General features: G+C 40.1%; 1 protein-coding gene across 2 annotated transcripts; it reads left to right on the top strand.

The window, feature by feature from the left end:
• Nucleotides 1-4,910: 4,910 nt before the first annotated feature.
• LOC119477398 (adhesion G-protein coupled receptor F1-like) lies at nt 4,911-19,465 on the top strand. 2 transcript variants are annotated; one of them, XM_037751482.1, is made up of 14 exons: nt 4,911-4,963; nt 5,054-5,142; nt 5,277-5,338; nt 5,640-5,761; nt 5,889-6,101; nt 8,136-8,339; nt 10,049-10,171; nt 10,278-10,459; nt 12,563-12,727; nt 14,234-15,595; nt 15,754-15,795; nt 16,795-16,836; nt 16,928-16,988; nt 18,584-19,465. In XM_037751482.1, exons 1-14 carry the CDS (start codon nt 4,921-4,923, stop codon nt 18,640-18,642), a joined length of 2,769 nt encoding a protein of 922 aa, XP_037607410.1. In that variant the 5' UTR covers nt 4,911-4,920; the 3' UTR covers nt 18,643-19,465. The 2 variants fall into 2 exon arrangements, with proteins under 2 accessions (XP_037607410.1, XP_037607411.1); XM_037751483.1 differs by lacking the exon at nt 14,234-15,595.
• The last annotated feature ends 467 nt before the right edge of the window (nt 19,466-19,932 follow it).

Below are 19,932 nucleotides of genomic sequence, written 5' to 3' on the forward strand. Positions count from 1 at the left end.
TAATAACCTTTTCAGCATATTGTAATTCAAGTGTGCTGAGGGATTTCTGCACTTCCTCATGGCTCTGTTTTCAGGGTTTAAAAAATCTAGCCCATGACGGGAGACTTTGACCAATCACAGGTCATTTCATTACCTCCGCCAAGGCCGAAGGCCTAGGAAGGACAAGATGTTTCTGAAAACATTTTGCACGAGAAATAGGCATTACAGTAACAGAATATTGATTCATATTTGATCAGCGCTGCTTAGTTTGACCGTTTGGTCGGAGTGATTGACAGCTGCTCAGAGAAGTCGAGGGTCCAGCTCGGCTCTGGATTGGTTGTTTTCCTCTGGTCTGTGAAATCTTGCAGATGCTGTTAGGAGCACCGGAGGAAACCGGAGGACACAGAGGAACATCATTTTTTTTCCACATTACTTGTCTCATGCACTACTGTCGGGATATAGTGACCGTTTTGTAAAAAATAACATTTTTAAAACCATATTTGCTCCATTTCTAGCTGCTTTAAGGAAACTGTTTCTTTCTATGCTGACATGCTGAACAATACACTGAAGTTATGCAAATGAGATGGCAGCATGCCCTTAGAACTTGGCTAACAACCACAAGTTATCAGGAACTGCATTTTTTTAAAATTGTTGGCTTCGTTTTAACGGGAGTTCGCGAGTGATTGACAGGTGCTCAGAGATGGCAAGGCTCCAGCTCGGCTCTCGATTGGAGGTTTTCCTCCAGTCTGTGAAATTTTGCAGATGCCATTAGGAGTACCTGTCTCATGCACTACTGTCAGGATACAGTGACCATTTTATAAAATCTAACTTATTTAAATCATATTTGCTCCAATCTCGCCTACTGCTGCTTTAACCAATTGATAGTATTAACAGTCTGATGATAAAAATATATAACTGCGAAAATGGCCAAGCTACATAATAATACTTAAGTAAAAGTACAGAATTAGTCATTTAGTTAAATTTTAGACGCTGGACTTTTATTAGTAATTGAGTATGTTTACAGGCCAGTACTGCTGCTTTTATTCTTCCCCTGGGGTGTTTTAATTTGTTGTTTGTAATCCTGCTGCATTGAGGTCTAAAGAGGCCAAACTATGCAAATGTAATTCTTGCTCTAGTAAGTGAGCTGAAGAACTAACTGTTGATTATACATTTGTTAGTGGTATATTAAACTGAACACTGAAGACTAAATTTCACCACTCATCAAAAATGTGGATGACGTTTATTCAGGAACATTTGTGTGTAAATGTTTTGTATCAAATTTTAGGGCAATTTCCCCTTTTGGCCAGTAGATGGTGCTTTGTATGCATCAAATCATCAACCTAAATGCTCTGTTTGAAGTAGTTTTACTGTATAAGGACAATGCCTTGTCGTTTTTTAAAATTAATTTTGTTTTAATGGGAGGTGTTGGACATATTTTTACTTTCCTGAATCATGCAACAAGGAACCACCTGTGACAAGTAACTGCTTATGTTTGTTTGTTTTTTGGATGGACTTAATGAACTTTAATCAATCATCCTGAAAAAAAGAATATGTTGCATACAGACAGATAAAAACCTCTACCAGGTTTCCTTTGCCAAGCTGATAACACAGTTAAACCTCTAACAGGTTTCCTTTGCCAAGCTGATAACACAGTTAAACCTCTAACAGGTTTCCTTGGTAAGCTGATAACACAGTTTTGATTACAACTGTTCCGCGTTGTGTCCTGGTATGGCAACAATGTGTCTTTGCTTGGCATGGATAAAGTACAAATGACTCGAGTTGGCTGCACGGTGGTGCAGTGTTTAGCACTGTCGCCTCACGGCAAGAGGGTTGTAGGTTCGCTTCCGGCTTGGGGCCCTTCTGTGTGGAGTTTGCAGGTTCTACCCGTGTTAGCGTGGGTTTTCTCCGGGTGCTCAGGTTTCCTCCCACAGTCCAAAGACATGCAGGATAGGTTCATTGTTGACTCTAAATGCCCCGTAGGTGTGAATGTGAGCGTCTGTCTCTATGTGTCAGCCCATGTGTCAGTGTGTACCCCGCCTTCGCCCAATGTCAGCTGGGATCGGCTCCCTGCAAGGTTGGTGATATAACACTTATGAGGTCCAATCACTCTTTAGGCACACCTGTACTACACCCACTACACCCAGCGTTAGGAAGAAAAAAAAAATTAATAACACCTATCTCAAAAAAAAAAAAAATGTCTAGGCCTGTTGCATTGAGGTCCATTGTTATGAAATATTTTGAGAGGATCATGGTGTCCTTGCTTAGGAAAGAGGTAGATGCATTATTAGACCCCTTTCAGTTTGCTTACAAGCAAGGACGTAGCACTGATGATGCTATTAACAGCATCACACACCTGGTCACTAAACACCTGAGGCCTGTACTATGAAGCAGGATTTGGCGTTAGCGAGGTAACTTCAGGGTTAACTCTTCAGGGTTTTCCGTCCTACGAAGGTGGATCACTTCTTACCGGGGTAGGTCGCCATGGTAACTTATGCTGAACAGCTAACCTGCTCCACAGCAGGTTATGTTCCAGATAAGAGATCAACTCGTGTAAAAGCACCGCCTACTGACCAATCAGAGCTCGGTACACGAGACCGACCGTGACAAATGCAGGAAGGACAGCTGTATTTATGCTGTCGGTGTTAACCGCTTTGAATTATGTTTTTATATTTATTTTTTTACTTGCTCTTGAGTCCGTTTCACACCGCCAAAGAGGTTGAAATAGTCACACATGCAATTTTGTTAATGGGCATAATTAGGTGTAATTCATTCATTCATTACATGTCGTAAAGCTATTTATATCTAGATGACTATATCTGACTTTTGAGTGTTCCGTTAAATTCATAAGTCTGTTAATTTACGCATTCACACATCGGAAGTTTTTTCTTTCACCAGCTGTCCTTCCTGCATTTGGCAGCTTCAACTGTGTTACTTTTAGTCTGGATTAAGTGTTTAACTTCTAATCCATTTGTCTAATATAGTTTACTCTTCCTGTCTCGCCGCAAGTCTGTAGACTTGTCCATGTCTGTGATTGGTCATAAACTGCAGACACCACCCTGTTCATGTGAACGCGCTCATAGCCAGACTGAGAAACCCTGGGTTGATTTACAAAGTTGATAACCACCTGCGTAGGACCGTATGAATCTATGTGTTGATATGTGTTGTTGTGAAGCTACGTGTTGTTATGAAGCTATGTGTTGTTATGTGTTGTTATGAAGCTACATGTTCTTATGAGTTATGAAGTTACGTGTTGTTTTGTGTTGTTATGAAGCTATGTGTTGTTATGAAGCTACACATTCTTATGAGTTATGAAGTTACGTGTTGTTTTGTGTTGTTATGAAGCTATGTATGGTTATGAAGCTACATGTTGTTATGTGTTGTTATGTGACTACATGTTATGTGTTGTCATGAAGGTACGTATTGTTATGTATTTTTATGAAGCTATGCGTTGTTATGTGTTGTTATGAAGCTACGTGTTGTTATGTGTTGTTATGAAGCTACGTGTTATGTGTTATTATTTCAGTTGTACTACAAAATATTATTAACATTTATTTATTTTCATTTTTACAGAGACAACACCACCACCAGCAACACCTACGCCAACAAACGGTATAACACATCAAATGTAGAGATTGAATATCTGTGTGTGTTTTTCTGAAGCTTGGCACTGGCACTGTAAAATCAAGAAAATTGCATCACTCTCGTAGTATCTATAGCTACACCGCTATTTTTTATGGTTTGGAAATATATATCTCTGCCTGTAGGCTCATACAACTTGCATTGATCACGTAAAAGCTCAATTCAAGCAAAAAATGTTTGCTGAAAAATGTATTAACAATGACGAGATTTTCTCCTGTTCTACTCCACAGACCCGGTGATCATTGATTTAATCCTAGACTTGCGCATCCCAGTCTCCAGTGTGCCATTCAATTTTATTAATATATTCAGAAACACTCTGAACAATGTGCCATTACCCTTCACCGTCACTCAGTCTTTACAAGTGACAGGCTTAAATTTCACCACAGGTAAGAACTTTTGCTGCTTATTGGTTTCCTTATTGGTTTGTGTGGTCCATTTAATGCTGTTTTGTCAAATAGTGTCTGATTTGCATACTATTGCTGGAAGTTTTTTTTAATTGTATTTCTCTAAAAGGGTGCTTTCCAAACTCCACTGGAGGACTGCAGTGTGAGTGTGAGGAGCAGTTTGCTTGGTCATGTGACAAGTGTGTCATCTACGGTGCGTGCAGTAATGCCACCAGACAAACCTGTGGATGCATTAATGGACTTCCTTCTGATGGAGAGTACTGTCGACGAATCACAAGTAAGCACTGTTATTTTGAGGTTGTGGCAATAAAAAAGTGATGCTACCTGTGAAAAAGGTAACAAATATACTGTATATCGACTGTATCTGCCTGACTCTCCTACACGTTCTGAGATAAACATGGTTTGTTTTTCCTGAGCAGAAAAACGTGGTGTAATAATTTAATCTTCAATGTTGCTCCACAGATGTCACTCAATGTCCAACCCCAACTCCTGGTATGGGAACATTTATTGCTTTGTTTTGAATGTTTTAAAGTTCACCGGAGTCTGTAGTAGTTGAAGACACTTGTTGGGAAATAAAATACCATTTATTGTTGCAATTTGTTTTTTTACAGGGATGACAACACCAATGACAACAACAACACCAATGACAACAACAACACCAATGACGATAACAACAACAACAACACCAACAACAACAACAACAACAACAACAACAACAACAACAACAACAACAACAACAACAACAACAACAACACCAACAACGACAACAACAACACCAACAACAACAACAACAGCAACGCCAACAACGCCAACAACAATGACAACAACAACAACACCAACAACAACAACGACAACAACAACACCAACAACAACAACAACAACAACAATAATAACCCCGATGACGACAGCAACACCAAATACAACAACAGTGATAACACAGGGTATGATTTATAAAATGTTGAATAATAAAATGTCGAATAAATGTATCTCATAAAATAACTTCTTTGTGATAACAACCTTTTCTGTTGTAGTGAGGAGCTTGTCCTTTACCATGGACTTGACTTTTGATTCTTCATACAATAACCCAAACAACATCATTTACCAAGACTCTTTTAACTCTGTAAGTCTGAATGTCTCTTACGTCTCAATCTTACAGTTTTGTCACAATGTTGATGCAACGAATGTTTGCGATATATGATCCTGATTTAATTGTAGAACTGATAACAAGCAAGGCTATGTCTCTGTCTCAAACAGATTGAAAGACAAAGTAATACGCACATCTCAACTTTTACAGCAGTAGCGTCCATTAGGTTCCGGTAAGTCAAATTTTATTCTTTTGATTTTACTCTCCTTCTTCAATCTGTTATACTTTTCTACTGAGAGTTTGGTTGTTTTCAGGTTTGTAGCATACTATACAAGCATAGTGCAACTGTATAACTGAACAGTACTTTTTACAGTACTTTTTCATGTTGCAAAACAATTAACCATACAGTGTTTAAGACCTTTTTGTAGGTGTTTAATGGTGGTTTCCGGGGGCAGATATAATATGGTCCTAAATGGACAACATTTTACCTGCTTGTGATCGGATTTTCATTTGGATTCAATTCTACATTACAGGAGCGGGAGCACCATCTGTGACTATGCTGTTAGTGCAACTTCTTTTCAAGAAATGGAAATAAAAGCTTTAGAAGCAGGGATATTTACAGAGCTGTCAGAAAAATATCCAATTCTGTTTGACAGTAAGACAGTTTTACACATTTTTGGAAATAATGTTTTTTGGAAAAAATGCTGTGATTGTTTAAATTGTTCCATTGTATAAGATGGTTGTATAATAATTGTCTGACTTGTGTGTCTGTTTTCTTAAAGGCCCAACGCCCTTAGAGTTTGTCCCACCTCAAGTACTTTCTGGGAATAGACTAACTATAACTTGTGGCCCACCACCAGAGAATCTCAATTTTGGTGACAACTTCGTTGCAGAGTGGAGACGTGACAATGACTTAATTCGCCAAGATGATCAACATGTGTTTTCAAATGGAGGACAAACGCTAACTGTGTTAAATTTCTTTAGCACCGACAATGGTATGAAATTGATCTAGTATGGTGCATTCAATAAAAAAAAATTGTCTCTGGTAACATTTCCAAATCATACACATTTACAATGCAGGCGCTGTCGAGTACTTTTGTCCTTGTGCTCTGACCTGTGTGAATGCAATACTCTGATTGGCTTGAGGGTGATATTTGTATCGCATTGCAAAACCAACAGCTACACTGTTGACCCACCAATGCCAAAAACATTTATCTGGTGATGGTCAAGTAATTTGACCAAAAATGTAAAAAAAAAAAATGTAGACATGGGTTAACTCCATACAGCTGAAATTATAAATAAGGCTAAAATGGTCTCATATACCTGAAGTAGTAACTATTAGTTTTTGCATCAGTCTTTTTCACCTTTAAGTTGAAACCGCAAGTTAAGGATAAAATTATAAAAGAGAAAATAATTTCCTCCTGACGGCACCTCTATATGCAGCCTGTAGACATTCCATTCTGGATAATGCCTAACAGCCATTAACAGACACACCCCAGTATTCACTAAATAGTTGGCTGTTATGTAACCCTATATTCAGACTCAGACTCCTTCTATTGTGGTTTTGGAAACACCTAAAGGTAGATGAGACAAAGACAAATTCATGTCCGTGTTTGATTGACAGTAGCCTGCAGGCTGAGCTCCAGCAGGGGAACGAGAGAAAAAATAAAACAAAGATGCGCTGTAGCCATAGGCAGATAGTGTGTTGTTAGAAGAAGTATTGGAGTGGCATGCTGCAGTGACATGTTTTAGCTGAACAGCTAATGTTTGTTTGGTCGCTCGTTGAACGAACTAGACAAGATCTGTGTTCATGTTTGTAAGTTATATAAAATGGAGACTTTAGTTTTTTAAAGTCTTTTGCTCTTGTGTCGTATCGCAGGCTGTTTCCTGACGTTACTGATTTATGCATACGGAGGTGCCATCACGAAACAGCAAATTATGAAATACAATGTTCACCCTTTTTGTTTTTGTTTTCCCAAAGGAGAACAACCCCCACCTGCCGGAGCAAACTTTCTCATTTTGCAGCAAGACAGTGCACTACAAGATGTTTCTGAAAACATTTTTTATCAAGAAATACGCATTACAGTAACATAATCTTGACTCATATTTGATTAGTATTGCCAAGTTGATCGACACTGTGTTAGAGACTCCTTGGTTCTGATTGGTTGGAGGCAGAGGAACCATATTTTTTCACAGATTATCTGTCTCATGTTCTACTGTCAGGATATAGTGACAGTTTGAGCAACTATGATAAAAAGTTATTTTCATAAAAGTTACCAACTGCAGCTTTAAAGGTACCATTCAAGTCTCTTAAATCAAAGCTTACAGCACAAAATATTTGGAAATTGTAGAAGAATTTTGCTTCCACTATATCTAAATCTCTATCTTTATACATATGGTGCCTTCAAATGGGGCCCTTTTTACCTCGTTCAAGAGAGGAAGCCATATGAACACCCCCCTCTTGTGGTATTCATAACCTCATGAATGGAAGGTTTCTGAAAGCTCAGAGTTCATGAGTTGGGACATGTTTGTTGACGTTGTCAGAAATGGCGGAGGCCATGTGAGAACATTTCTTGGCGCATAATAAGTTAACATATTGTAATTTTAGTTGTATATTGTTTTTCTTCGTAATTTTATATGTCCGAGGAAAATATTCCTGTAGATATTCCCAGCAGCCTAATCTTATTCGTCTGTCATTATGCCTTTGCATTTCCTGCATTATGTTACCCGCTTGCTACCTGGCTAAATTGTTAGCCTCTGTGGCTCCCAGATGCCTACAGAAACGTTAATATTGCCATCGTTTAGCAGCGTTGTTCTCACGATTTAACCACTTGAGCGCCAAGGACTTTGTGTACACGAGTTCCCTTGTTGTAAATACGAGCTCACGAGTTTCATTTGAAGGCACCAACTAATGCTGATTCAGGTTGTTGACCCCTTGTAACCTGGTGGTGGTGGCATCTGATATATTTTTTATATTTTTTTGGCAACACATTGATTTGACGTTAATAGATGATCACCTTTAATTTCAGGAGGTTATGAATGTAAGCTGAGAAGAGGAGACAATTCAGCTTTCAGGCAGAGATTCAACGGAGTATTCAAACTCCAAGAGAGACCCTTGATCCAAGTGTCACCAGTCAGACAAATTGTTCAATGTGAAAATGGAAAGGAAGTTCCACTGACGTGCTCTGTCAACAGCCCCTACGAGGTTGAGTTTAAAGGCACATCCACTGCAGGTAAACCTGAAACACAAAAGCACCTAAAGACAAATCAGCTATTGGGAAATATTATTAATGTTGTTCTCAGGCAAAAATTTGAGATAACATGTAGACACATAAATTATTTTTAGGGCTGTCAAAGTTAATGCGATAACGCATTAAAGCAAATTTGTTTTAACGCTACTAATTTCTTTAGCGCGTTAACGCAACTTACGGGTTTTGGGTTGTAGCGGGCTCAGTTTTAAGGCTAGAGTAAAGATACTGGTATCATATGAAACTAAAAACCCTAAAGAATCCATTGGTATCAACCATGTCATATTAGCTTGTTGCAAAGGAGGTTAAATAACGCTCCAAACTTACGCAGAGTTTGGGCGAGGAAAAACTGGCATTGCCATTTTCAAAGGGGTCCCTTGACCTCTGACCTCCAGATCAGTGAATGTAAATGGGTTCTATGGGTACCCACGAGTCTCCCCTTTACAGATATGCCCACTTTATGATAATCACATGCAGTTTGGGGCAAGTCATAGTCAAGTCAGCACACTGACACACTGACAGCTGTTGTTGCCTGTTGGGCTGCAGTTTGCCATGTTATGATTTGAGCATATTTTTTATGCTAAATGCAGTACCTGTGAGGGTTTCTGGATAATATTTTTTATTGTTTAGTGTTAATTAGTTTCCAATAATAAATATATGCATACATTATAGCAAGCATATTTGTCCACTCCCATGTTGATAAGAATAGTAAATACTTGACAAATCTCCTTTTAAAGGGACTGTTTGTAACTTCTTACACGTATAAATCTTTGCGGGTCGGTGTCCCATGCGCGCTCGCGTGTGGCTACGCTGTTCAGACTCAGACTCCAACACAAACTACACAGAAGCACCAAAACCGCAAAGTTATATCTAGAGAAGCCCGTCTGTTAAACAGTGTTGGCCGCGGTCGAAGGACGCGGGGGAGACCGTTGCTTTGGTCTCCAGGACCAGAGTCTCTGCTGTACTCTGCTCCTCTGCCTGCCTTCCTTCCTTCACTCAGCTCGCTCCACCTCACGTGCATGCGCTCACACTCCACACTGCAGAAGAGTTAGTTTAGCTCTGAGAATATCTAGTGAATGTACAGTGGACGTTTGTGCAGAAATAACTGCTGCAGTTCCTCCAGACCAACAGAGGTTTCCCATGTCTTGTGAAGTCACGGGGCTCCGCAAAGAGAAACGTTATCGTCTACGACCAAAACTCCGGTGTCTCCCCTGTTCCCTTCGACCGCGGTCGGGAGACTGAGGCAGGAAAAGCCAACACTAGGATCAGCATTGATTCATGAAGAGACCTTCGTCTGGTCAGCTAACATTACTGCCAGGCAGCTGAAATATAGTGATATTGTGGTTTTAGCTGACGTGTGTCGCCTCACTGTTTTGAGCGATGCTCGTTCATGTCTATGTAGAGCGAGCACAAGCGCGAACCCGACACTGACTTTCGTTGACTTAACGGCCGCAGGTGTCGCTATTAACAAGCAATTCTGATTCATACAAACAGTCCCTTTAAGGCACATTTTGAAGAGATACAAAATTATTAATTAATTTGCGATTAATAGCGATTAAATATGGACAATCATGCGATTAATCGCGATGAAATATTTCAATCGATTGACAGTCCCAGCGTATACACACATTATTTTCAATTAGTGAATATTAGTCATCTTTTTCTAAGTTGAGTGTTGTTTCTTGTATTTTAAGGCACAGGGAAGATCATCCATCAGTTTCCAATCGACTGTGCAAAGACAGAAGAGATTATCACTTGTCAAGTGAAAAACTTTAGAGACTTTAGCAGAGATATAACACTGGCGTTATCCACAGAGAGTAAGTATTGATCCAGACATTGCAGAGCACTGACTACCAATCACGTCAAGATACGTTTTCCTGTAATTAGAAGTACTAAAGTCTAAACCTATTTCTTTCTCTCTAGATTCATTTCGATGTGATGATCCCGTCTTTGGTGTCGGAAATGAAGGTGACGAGGCTCTGGCTCCCTGCGAAGTGAACGAGGTGGGAGAAAAGACAGTAGCTTGTGAAGGAGATGGTGAATGGAGAGAAAAGAGAGACGACTGCGTCCTAGAAGCGGTTCAGAAGCTGCTCGACCAAGCTAAGGTGACCTACTTCTCTAGCTGTTCCTGAAACCAAATTATATAGACGGACAGATTCAGTGATTTAGGGGCATTTAGGCAAAATTAGGCATGGGGCCTCCATCGTTGTCTTGGCAGGTGAAGAAGTACTCAGATATTTTACTCCAGTAAAACTATTACAGTAATACCACACTGTAAAGGTAATAAAAAACACATTCAAAATGTTACCAAGGTAAATGTAGTAGAATAACGGTGTTTCCTTTGAAATAGAGGGCACTGAATTCCTGCTAGCAGCGGTGGAAAAGAAGTATACACTCTAAGAAAAAAATCAGTAGTAAAACAGATAATGTCCTGGCAGAAAATTACCAGGACATTTTCTGTTAAGTTTACGGCCATTTTCATCAACTCTAAATGTAAATTTCTGTTGATTTACAGGATGTCCTCCATACCATTCACGGACACTTCTGTTAATCCTAAACCAGAAAATTCTGTATATTCACAGTATATCCTCCGTACCTAGCCAAATAACAGGCCCAACCTTAACATTCTGGAGGGAAAACAGATGCTAACGCTAGCGTTTGTACGTTACCTATCGGTCTTTGCGGACCGCCTGAGACTAAAACTGGGGTTAACTCTACCTGACGTCCACTGAAGTCTAAAATATAAACATTACTAAAACGTAAACTACAATATCAAACTTGTGTTAGTCTCAAAATGAGTCAGCAAAATATTCCTGGCGTATCTGGTAACGTTAACGGACAACAGCTGAACTAAACAACAAAACAGTTTTCCAACTAAAACGATACCGAGCTAACGTTAAGTCCTGAACATAAAGCATTTTGGTTAGACATTAATTGTTGATTTTTTACCATAGAGGTGTGAGAAAGGTTTCTCCAAATCTAAACTTTGCCGTGTGTGATGGTCTCTGCCTCTTCCAGCTTTCGCGCTAGTGGATGTTCTTGTTCCCACAATGCAATGCGTATTTAAAAATACGGGGAAACCTCCTGTGAAAAATAAATACAGAAGATTCCTTCATATTAACATGGTACATTGGCCAGTATTTTTACGGACTTTTCTTAGAGTGTACAGTTGCATAAAGTGGAGGGCACATTGACAATGATAAAAGAAGCACTAACTAGCATTCACATGCCGCGTTTTTTTGCACACTCAAATTCATTGTTGTCAAGACGCGCGGAGGACACGCTCAAACACAGGAGCAACGCCGTTGCGTTGAGCAAGAGTTCGCAACTTTGTGGTAGCAGTTCCCCAATTGTAAGTTTTTTTTTTTTATTTTTCCAATTTGTTTCGGAACGCTGCAGCACACACCGCACGTCATGTGACGAGGAACAACCAATCACACCTGGGAGATATCTTTTCTTTGTTCTGTAAATCAGTCTACAGTAAATATATGGGGGAGAAGTTAATCATTTTAGTGCAGGACTACCCAGAGCTTCACCATCTGTCCCACGGACTACTTTACTTGCTTCAAGGTCAGTCAACTTGACACGGAAATCGGTGAAGCTATTGTGAGGGATTTACTCTGGAAAGCTCTTTGTTTTGACTTTGTTTTGGTTAGATAGTGAGGCTTTTACTGCTAAATTACCGCTACTTCATCATCGTCATCGCAGCGCACACGTTTTGGTTGCTTAGTAATGGCAGACGCCACAGCAGCACAACCTCGGACGCACCTTGGATAAAAGGATGAAAGCGGCACGGCTGGTGTTTTCCACGCGTTTTAGACGCGGCATGTGTACGGCCCCATATTTTTAAGTTATTGCAGTATAAATATGAAGCGCACATCAACTCTACCAACTGATACTATGTTCCACCTTATAATGATGTATTTATTCACTTCCACATTGTGTCGCACTGCACCAGGGCTGCGCAACTGCCAATTGTCAAACAAAGTTGCAAAAGAGTTGGCCACAAGTTTGCGTTTGCAATCGAGCACAGTTTACGGTGAACCAAGTTTCACCAGGATTGTAGGATTTTTCTACAAACAAAACTCATGCTATCAGAATAATCTCAAATATGCTATAAGTGAATACAAATCCTACACATTGTAACTTTAATTTGATGCTTCAGATACCATGAAATGCTAACACTTTCTTTCTTTCAAATCTCACAGTTCTTGAATAACAATTCACTGCCAAATTTCTTGAGTCAACTCAGCAATGTCACTCTCAACTCCACTGAGGACGTGGTTGACTCTCCTGCAACCATTAATGCCATTGTTGAAATACTCAGCACTGTAGCCAACTTGAGTATCCCAATAACTAGGACTTCAATGGAGGTATGTGAATTAGCCTGCTGAAGTTTACACAGGTCTTAAACCATTTAGACCCTTTTTATGTTGACGTCGTGATTACGTCTCGGTGTTAGCTAGAGGCAAACAAAGGAAAGACTGGAGGCAAACACTAGCAGTGGGCTAAAGTTACACCTCGAAAATGTCATCTAGTTATGTTGTTTGGAGCCAGAATCGAGATATTGCATACATTTGAGATGACAAACTGTGATTATTAAACTTTATAGCCAACCTGTGACACCCTCCTTTCAAGCAGCTCACAGCAAGAGCATGCTCAGACTTGCCAACAGCATCTCTTCTGATCCCTTGCATGGGGAGTATCAACTTCTGCCCTCCAAGAGGCGATTTAGAGTCCCTACATTTAATCGCATCAGGCTTAAGAACGCTTTTGTCCATCAGTCCATCTTGTTGCTAAATAATAATTAATGTGCTGCTAAGGAGATGTAAATCCAGAGGACAGATGGTAATTTCTTAATAGGTTATGTATGGTTAATTGTGATGTGTTTTGTTTTTTGTCTGATGGGTCTTACTTGTCTTCTTTGCTTATGGTAACAGTATGTCTTTTGTATGTGTACTTTTTCTCAAACTGAGCTGCCTATGGATGCAAAATGAATTTCAGTGCAGACTGACAATAAAGTTGTATCGTATTGTATCGTATTTCAGGCTCTAGCGAGTTACAATATCGGCGAAACGTTTCAGAGATGGAGAGTAAATGTAGCTAATATTTTGCCTTCTGCTAACCGCAGCCGTGAGCCATTGGCCAAGACTAACTATTAGCTACCCTTTCTCTCCATCTCTTAGCTTGCTAATTCCCCCATGCTGTCATGCAACACAGAAAATGAGCCGAACAAAGTTGTCACTCATCTGGCGATAGCACTGTGCTTTACTACGATTTTTTTGTGGATGAAGCATTAATTTATTAAATTTTACTCATTTTTCGAGGGGCTAGTTAGCTAGCTACCTTGCTAATTCCATCATGCTACAGAAAATGAGCCCAACATCGGACAGCACTGGGTCACAGTCCCTCTGCCTCACTCCTCGCTGCTAGGAGACTACTTCGTCAGGAGGACAGCAGGGGTTAGCTATCTAGCTTGTCATTCTCTGGACAAGCTAGCTAGCTAACTAGCCAGTTCCGGAGACAGACAATCTAGAGAGCTAACTAACGTTAGCCAGTTGTCTACTCCTCTCAAAAGTGGCCTGCCAGCGGTCGCAGGGTTCGGCTAATCTGCTCCCATTGGTTAATGTTTTTCAACTAACACTCTTGATCCTGGAGAGTGAGTGACAGTAAGCTACATGTTGAGAGAAACTAGTATTTTCTTCAGCCATTGTTAAAAGAAGCCAGCAATACTTCCTAGCCAGCGTTAACTAACTTGTTCAGAGAATGTTTCTGCCTCCACTTAACGCTCCTCCCACAAAATACGTCATCATGTTAACTAACGGAAAAGGGGTCTAATAGATCTAAATGATCTTATATTTTCTTTCCTTTCAATTTAGGATATCCTTTTAACTACAGGTGTCCTCACCACAGATGAAGCGCAGGAATCATGGAACTTTCTAAACACCAATGACACCAGAAACATCTCAACAACCACAGCTAGAAGCGTCAGCTCAACATTCTTGCTGTCTCTTGAGGATATAACAAGTAGCCTTACCAATGACTCTTTTGACATTGACACACCTTTTATTCTCCTGAACAAAATTACATTCACAGACACTTTCAATGCTGAGTTTAATTCTTCAGTGGAGACGAACATACTAGAGTCTGATGGAGGAATAAAGTCCATCACTGTGATAACATTTGCCTCAATGGATAACGTACTCCCTGCAAGAGATCAAGACAATTCATCCTTCAACGTCATCAATGGGAGAGTTGTACTTGTTCAGTCCAATGTCACCATCAATAATGTTTCGTTCACATTTGACATTATTAATGATACTCTGAGGAATCCTCAGTGTGTTTTCTGGAACTTCAGCCTCTTTGATGGTCTTGGGGGATGGGACGGCGAGGGCTGCGAGTTGGTGCGCGACACAAACCAAACCGTCACCTGCAACTGCAACCACCTGACCTCGTTCTCTATCCTCATGTCACCCTTCGTTCCAGATGATCCTGTGTTGGATTTCATAACCTACATTGGAGTTGGCATATCTATGGGTTCCTTGGTCCTATGCCTCATAATTGAAACAGTCATATGGAGAAAAATAAGGAAGAATAACACATCTTACTTACGTCATGTTTCCATCGTTAACATCTCCGTGTCTCTCCTGATTGCTAACATTTGGTTTATTATTGGGGCAGCCATTTCAGATGCAGATGAGAAAAATGTAGCCGCATGCAATGCGGCTACATTTTTTGTCCATTTTTTCTACCTAGCCCTGTTCTTCTGGATGTTAGCCTCGGCTCTGTTGTTGTTCTACCGCACAGTCAGTGTCTTTGATGGGGGATTGTCCAAAAAATCTCTGCTGGCTATTGGATTTTGTCTAGGCTACGGGGCACCTCTCCTCATCGTGATCATAACTATAGCTGTAACCGCACCCAAAGAAGAGTACATCAGACAAATTGGATGCTGGCTCAACTTTGACGAGTCCAGAGCTCTGCTGGCCTTTGTGATCCCTGTACTTTTAATAGTGGTGATTAACTTTCTGATCCTGTTGGTGGTGATGTATAAAATGTTGAGGAGAAGGGTAGTGGGAGACGCTGCGCAAGCAGCTGAGAGGCACGTTCTGGTGGTTATTGTCAGGAGTTTGGCTGTCCTTACGCCATTTTTTGGATTAACTTGGGGTCTGGGAGTTGGAACCGTGACCGACCCAAGAAATAGAGGGATCCATGTTTCATTCGCATTCTTCAATTCACTGCAGGTACAAATGGAGTAGTAATACTACTGATCTATCTATGATATATTACTATATACTGTGGTCCCTACTGTAAAATGACTCGATGGATTCTGAATAGTGAGTTTACCTTTTGTCATTGAAGCTCTCTTAGCTGATGCTACTCTGTGCGTCTTTATTTAAAGGGTTTCTTCATATTGGTCTTTGGAACGCTACTGGACAAAAAGGTTTGTATGTGTCTCACATTTGTTATTTCTCTAATATTGCAATTGCTAATGTTTAAAGGTACAGTGTGTTGGATTTGGCGGCATCTAGTGGTGTGGTTGCAGATTGCAACCATATGAGTATCCCTCCGCTCTCTCCTCCCTTTCCAAGATTGTGGTAATGTGAGCCGCAGAGTGCCAAACCGTGGTAACGTCGTTCGCCCCATCAGACGCCGGCTGGCAGTACCACGGTTTTGCACTCGGCGGCTTATGTGTCGGAGAACTACGGTAGCCTATAGGTAATGTAAAAATGCAAAAGGCTTTCACTAGAGCCAGTGTTTGGTTTGTTCATTCTGGGCTACTGTAGAAACATGGCGGAGCAACATGGTGGACTCTGTGATGAGGACCCGCTCCCTAAGTAGATACAGTATAAAGGGCTCATTCTAAGCTAACAAAAAAAAACGATTCTTAGTTTCAGGTGTTAAAACACTAATATAAACATAGTTATGAATATTATAATTCTAATAATATATTCAATTTCTGCTAATAGATCCCCCTCAATGTTTCACACTGTTCCTTCAATATATGAATTTTGCCGCTGAGCAGCAGACAAAAAGGGATGAATGTCCAGGGAGTAAATAATGAAACATTCCAGAACATTATTACAGCAACCATTGTGATTTTACAAAGATGTAGAGATATTTCCTTCAAAATATCAAAAAGCAAAAACTCTCAGAGTTTGCTGGCATTCAGTCTGAAAAATGCACTGCATTTAAAAAAAAAAATTAAAAATACTCGCTAGTGTGAATGTGTTGTCACAGTTACTGGCGGGAAAGTGAAATGTGATTCAGAAAGACCAGTTTGAATCATCGATGCTGCAAACATGAGTTTGAAGGCCTGTCTTACAAAAAACCCTGCAGAGCAGTTTAGAGAACTATATAAAATCTTACTTGTTGACCCTTTAAAAACATGTTTTCATTAAAACAAACGTTTGTTTCTAATTTTTGAATATTAACTTTTCAGGTGCGGTCAGAAATAACAATAAAGTCACTAACCGGGACAACGGTAAGAACAGTTTGCTTAATTGTGTCATTTTTTTGTTAGCAGACTCACATATTGTGGTGATTCATGTTCTTGTTTTCATTATTCTTTTTAGACCTCCAGTACTGGAATCTCATCATCAGGTGGACTGGCCTTTCTCCGGAACTGGAGAAGAGGTATAGCAACAATTAAGAAAAGAAAGAACCTAAAGATCACTAAATTTCTTAAGGCTAGTGTTGCAGTTTGTGTTCCATAACTATTGGATGAATTGCTTCGTGCTTCCTATAGAAAACGAAGCTTAATGACTTTGGTGATCCCCCTGAGGTCAAAGTTGTCACTTTTACAGTAAAATATCTCAACATTTGTTAGATGAATTGGCACAACATTTTGGTAGCAACATTCATGTTCCCCAGTGTATTCTAATGTGTAATGTAAGTGGTGTTCCCCTGTTTTTTTCCATGTTGCGCAAAATTTCACTTTGTGTAATACTTGCTAATGTACTAATTAGCAAACGTTAGCATGTGCACTAAACTATGCTCGTGACTGTGCTAAACATTAATGGATAATGCTACTGTCATCATGTTGTTCAGACTGTAATTACTAGGAGCTAAATCAACCTCTGAGTTTTAATTCTGCGTTGGAGATACTTGCTATGATATTAACCTTACCGGCCAGATGGCTTGTTACACAACCATCTGAGAGAATATGCTGTGATTTTGTAAACTTTTGACGAGAATTGGCAAGAATTGGCGATTGGATGGCGAGCACATCTGTTCTGGAAACTGCTCAGAAACCCCCTTATTATCAATCTGCCTAGGAAAGCCACCCATCCTCTGAATGCTATAGGTCTTTAGTTTGTGGCTGTAAAGTTTCATGAGGCTGTGATTATCCTAGAGGTCACCACAGTTAATTCTATACAGTCAGGTCAAATTTTAAAATGGTCTCACTAGAATGAAATGTCTTCTTGGTGATCTAACATCATCACACATGAATACAATGTGACTCATTGAATCGACAAGAGTCTCAGCTTTACGTAATACCCAATTTATGTAATTCCAAGACTGTTTATGGACCCCAGTATGCAGAAATATTCAGATACACCATTTTTAGAACAGGCGAAAATAACATTTGTACTGCATGCAAATAACTGCATGGTTTTTGCCCAAAACTGCATGTGATCATCACAAAGTGGGCATGCCTGTAAAGGGGAGACTTTAGGGTACCCATAGAACCCCAATTTCACGAGCCAGTTTTTCAAAATTTTGTGGAAATTCCTAGCATTATTTGGTATTCTTCCCAACATGCTAGCATGACATGGTTGTTACCAATGGATTCCTTAGGTTTTCTAGGGCGTAGGCACCCTCAGTGAGTGGAAGAGGTTTAATCCCAAATAGTGTTTCTCTCTGTCACGTTTAAATTCCTTGCCTGAAAATTTAATTTTTCTTTTCCTTTCTTCCATTGTTCTGTCTGCTGTGTTCTTGGCACAAAGGCAACATTTATACTTTGCCACATGGATAAGATGCAAAAAAAGGGCAAATTGCACTCAGCTGCAAAATGTTATCTCCGTGTTTGCACTGTAATATCATTTCAGTGCCTTGTGTGAATTGGACCTTAAGACAGCAGATAGCGGTTGCAAGCGATGTGCAATTCAAAGGCGCTATCAGAGGCCGCAATCTATTCATTGTGAATTCGCCTGTTAGTCTTGGTTCACTATCAGTCATATTGTTTTGCGAACAGACTTAATCACTTTGTTTTGTTTCTGTTTTTGCAGATGGTTACAATGTGTCATCTAGTGCCACCGGTTTGTCTCAGTCCTTCACCGACACTTGATGATCTTTGCAAACAGCTCTGGTCAGTCACAATGACAACCAACCAAGCAAACCAGCTGTTTCACAACGTTTTTTTTTTCTTCTTTCTTTCTTCATTGCAGAAAGAAAAATAATATTTATTAGTATTACATATTGTATGTGTGATGTATAGTATCAATTTGTGTGTGTGCAGTATATTGAGAGATTCCACTTACTTGCGCTTACTTAAAATAAAACAAAAAATGTGGACATTTAAAATTATTCATTATTCATCGCATCGTGTTCCAACAACAAAATGTCCACAAGATGCAAAATGGCTCTTGGTTTTGGTTTACTTTGCCAATCAAATCAGTTAGGCCAGGCAAGGCTGTCTTACACAGATCAGTGAACTTGTTTGCTCAAGGTGTGGCATCACAATGACAAATTGACTTGGATAAGACTATCAGTCAAATATAGTTCCAAACAGGTAAAGGGGAGTTCCAGCAATTACCCAAAGACAATGTGAAAAAAGCTAAATGTCTTTTTAAATATGGAGCCTCTGCTGCTATTATAGCTTTAGCTTAGCAACAGGAAGAAAAAAATCACACAGACGGCCACTTTCCACTCTTCTCTTCTCCCAGATCTCAACATAGTTGTGTCCCACTGCATGTACAGTAAAGTATACTGAGGAGACCCTCAACCCAGTTTAACATCATCTGCTGTTTTTGGCAGTATTGTTTTTGCATATCCATAAAACCAATAGAACTACATATACACTGATCAGCCTTAACATTATGACCACCTGCTTAATATTGAGTAGGTCCCCCTTTTGCCGCCGAAACAGCCCTGACCCGTCGAGGCATGGACTCCACTAGACCTCTGAAGGTCTGCTGCGGTATCTGGCACCAAGCCGTCAGTAGCAGATCCTTTAAGTCCTGTAAGTTGCGAGGTGGGGCCTCCGTGGATCGGACTTGTTCGTCCAGCACATCCCACAGATGCTCGATCAGATTGATATCTGGAGAATTTGGAGGCCGAGTCAACACCTCCAACTCAATCCATCCACATGATGTAAAAGAAAACGTGATTCATCAGACCGGGCCACCTTCTTCTATTGCACCGTGGTCCAGTTCTGATGCTCACGTACCCGTTGTAGGCGCTTTTGGCGGTGGACACAGGTCAGCACGGGTAACCCTAACCGGTGCCTGTACGCAACAAACTGCGATGCACTGTGTGTTCTGACACCTTTCTATCGGAACCAGCAATAACTTTTTCGGGAATTTGAGCTCCAGTAGCTCTTCTATTTGTTGGATTTATTATGTACAAAAGTGCTTAC

The sequence above is a fragment of the Sebastes umbrosus genome, chromosome 18 (assembly GCF_015220745.1).
Source record: "Sebastes umbrosus isolate fSebUmb1 chromosome 18, fSebUmb1.pri, whole genome shotgun sequence".
In the NCBI taxonomy this organism is placed as follows: Eukaryota; Metazoa; Chordata; class Actinopteri; order Perciformes; family Sebastidae; genus Sebastes; species Sebastes umbrosus.

Coding starts and splice junctions, on each gene's coding strand:
- LOC119477398 (XM_037751482.1), top strand. CDS start 4,921: ATGACGACAGCAACACCAAATACAACAACAGTGATAACACAGG. Junction 5,762..5,888: donor ATATCCAATTCTGTTTGACA/GTAAGACAGTTT, acceptor GTTTTCTTAAAG/GCCCAACGCCCTTAGAGTTT. Junction 10,172..10,277: donor ACTGGCGTTATCCACAGAGA/GTAAGTATTGAT, acceptor CTTTCTCTCTAG/ATTCATTTCGATGTGATGAT.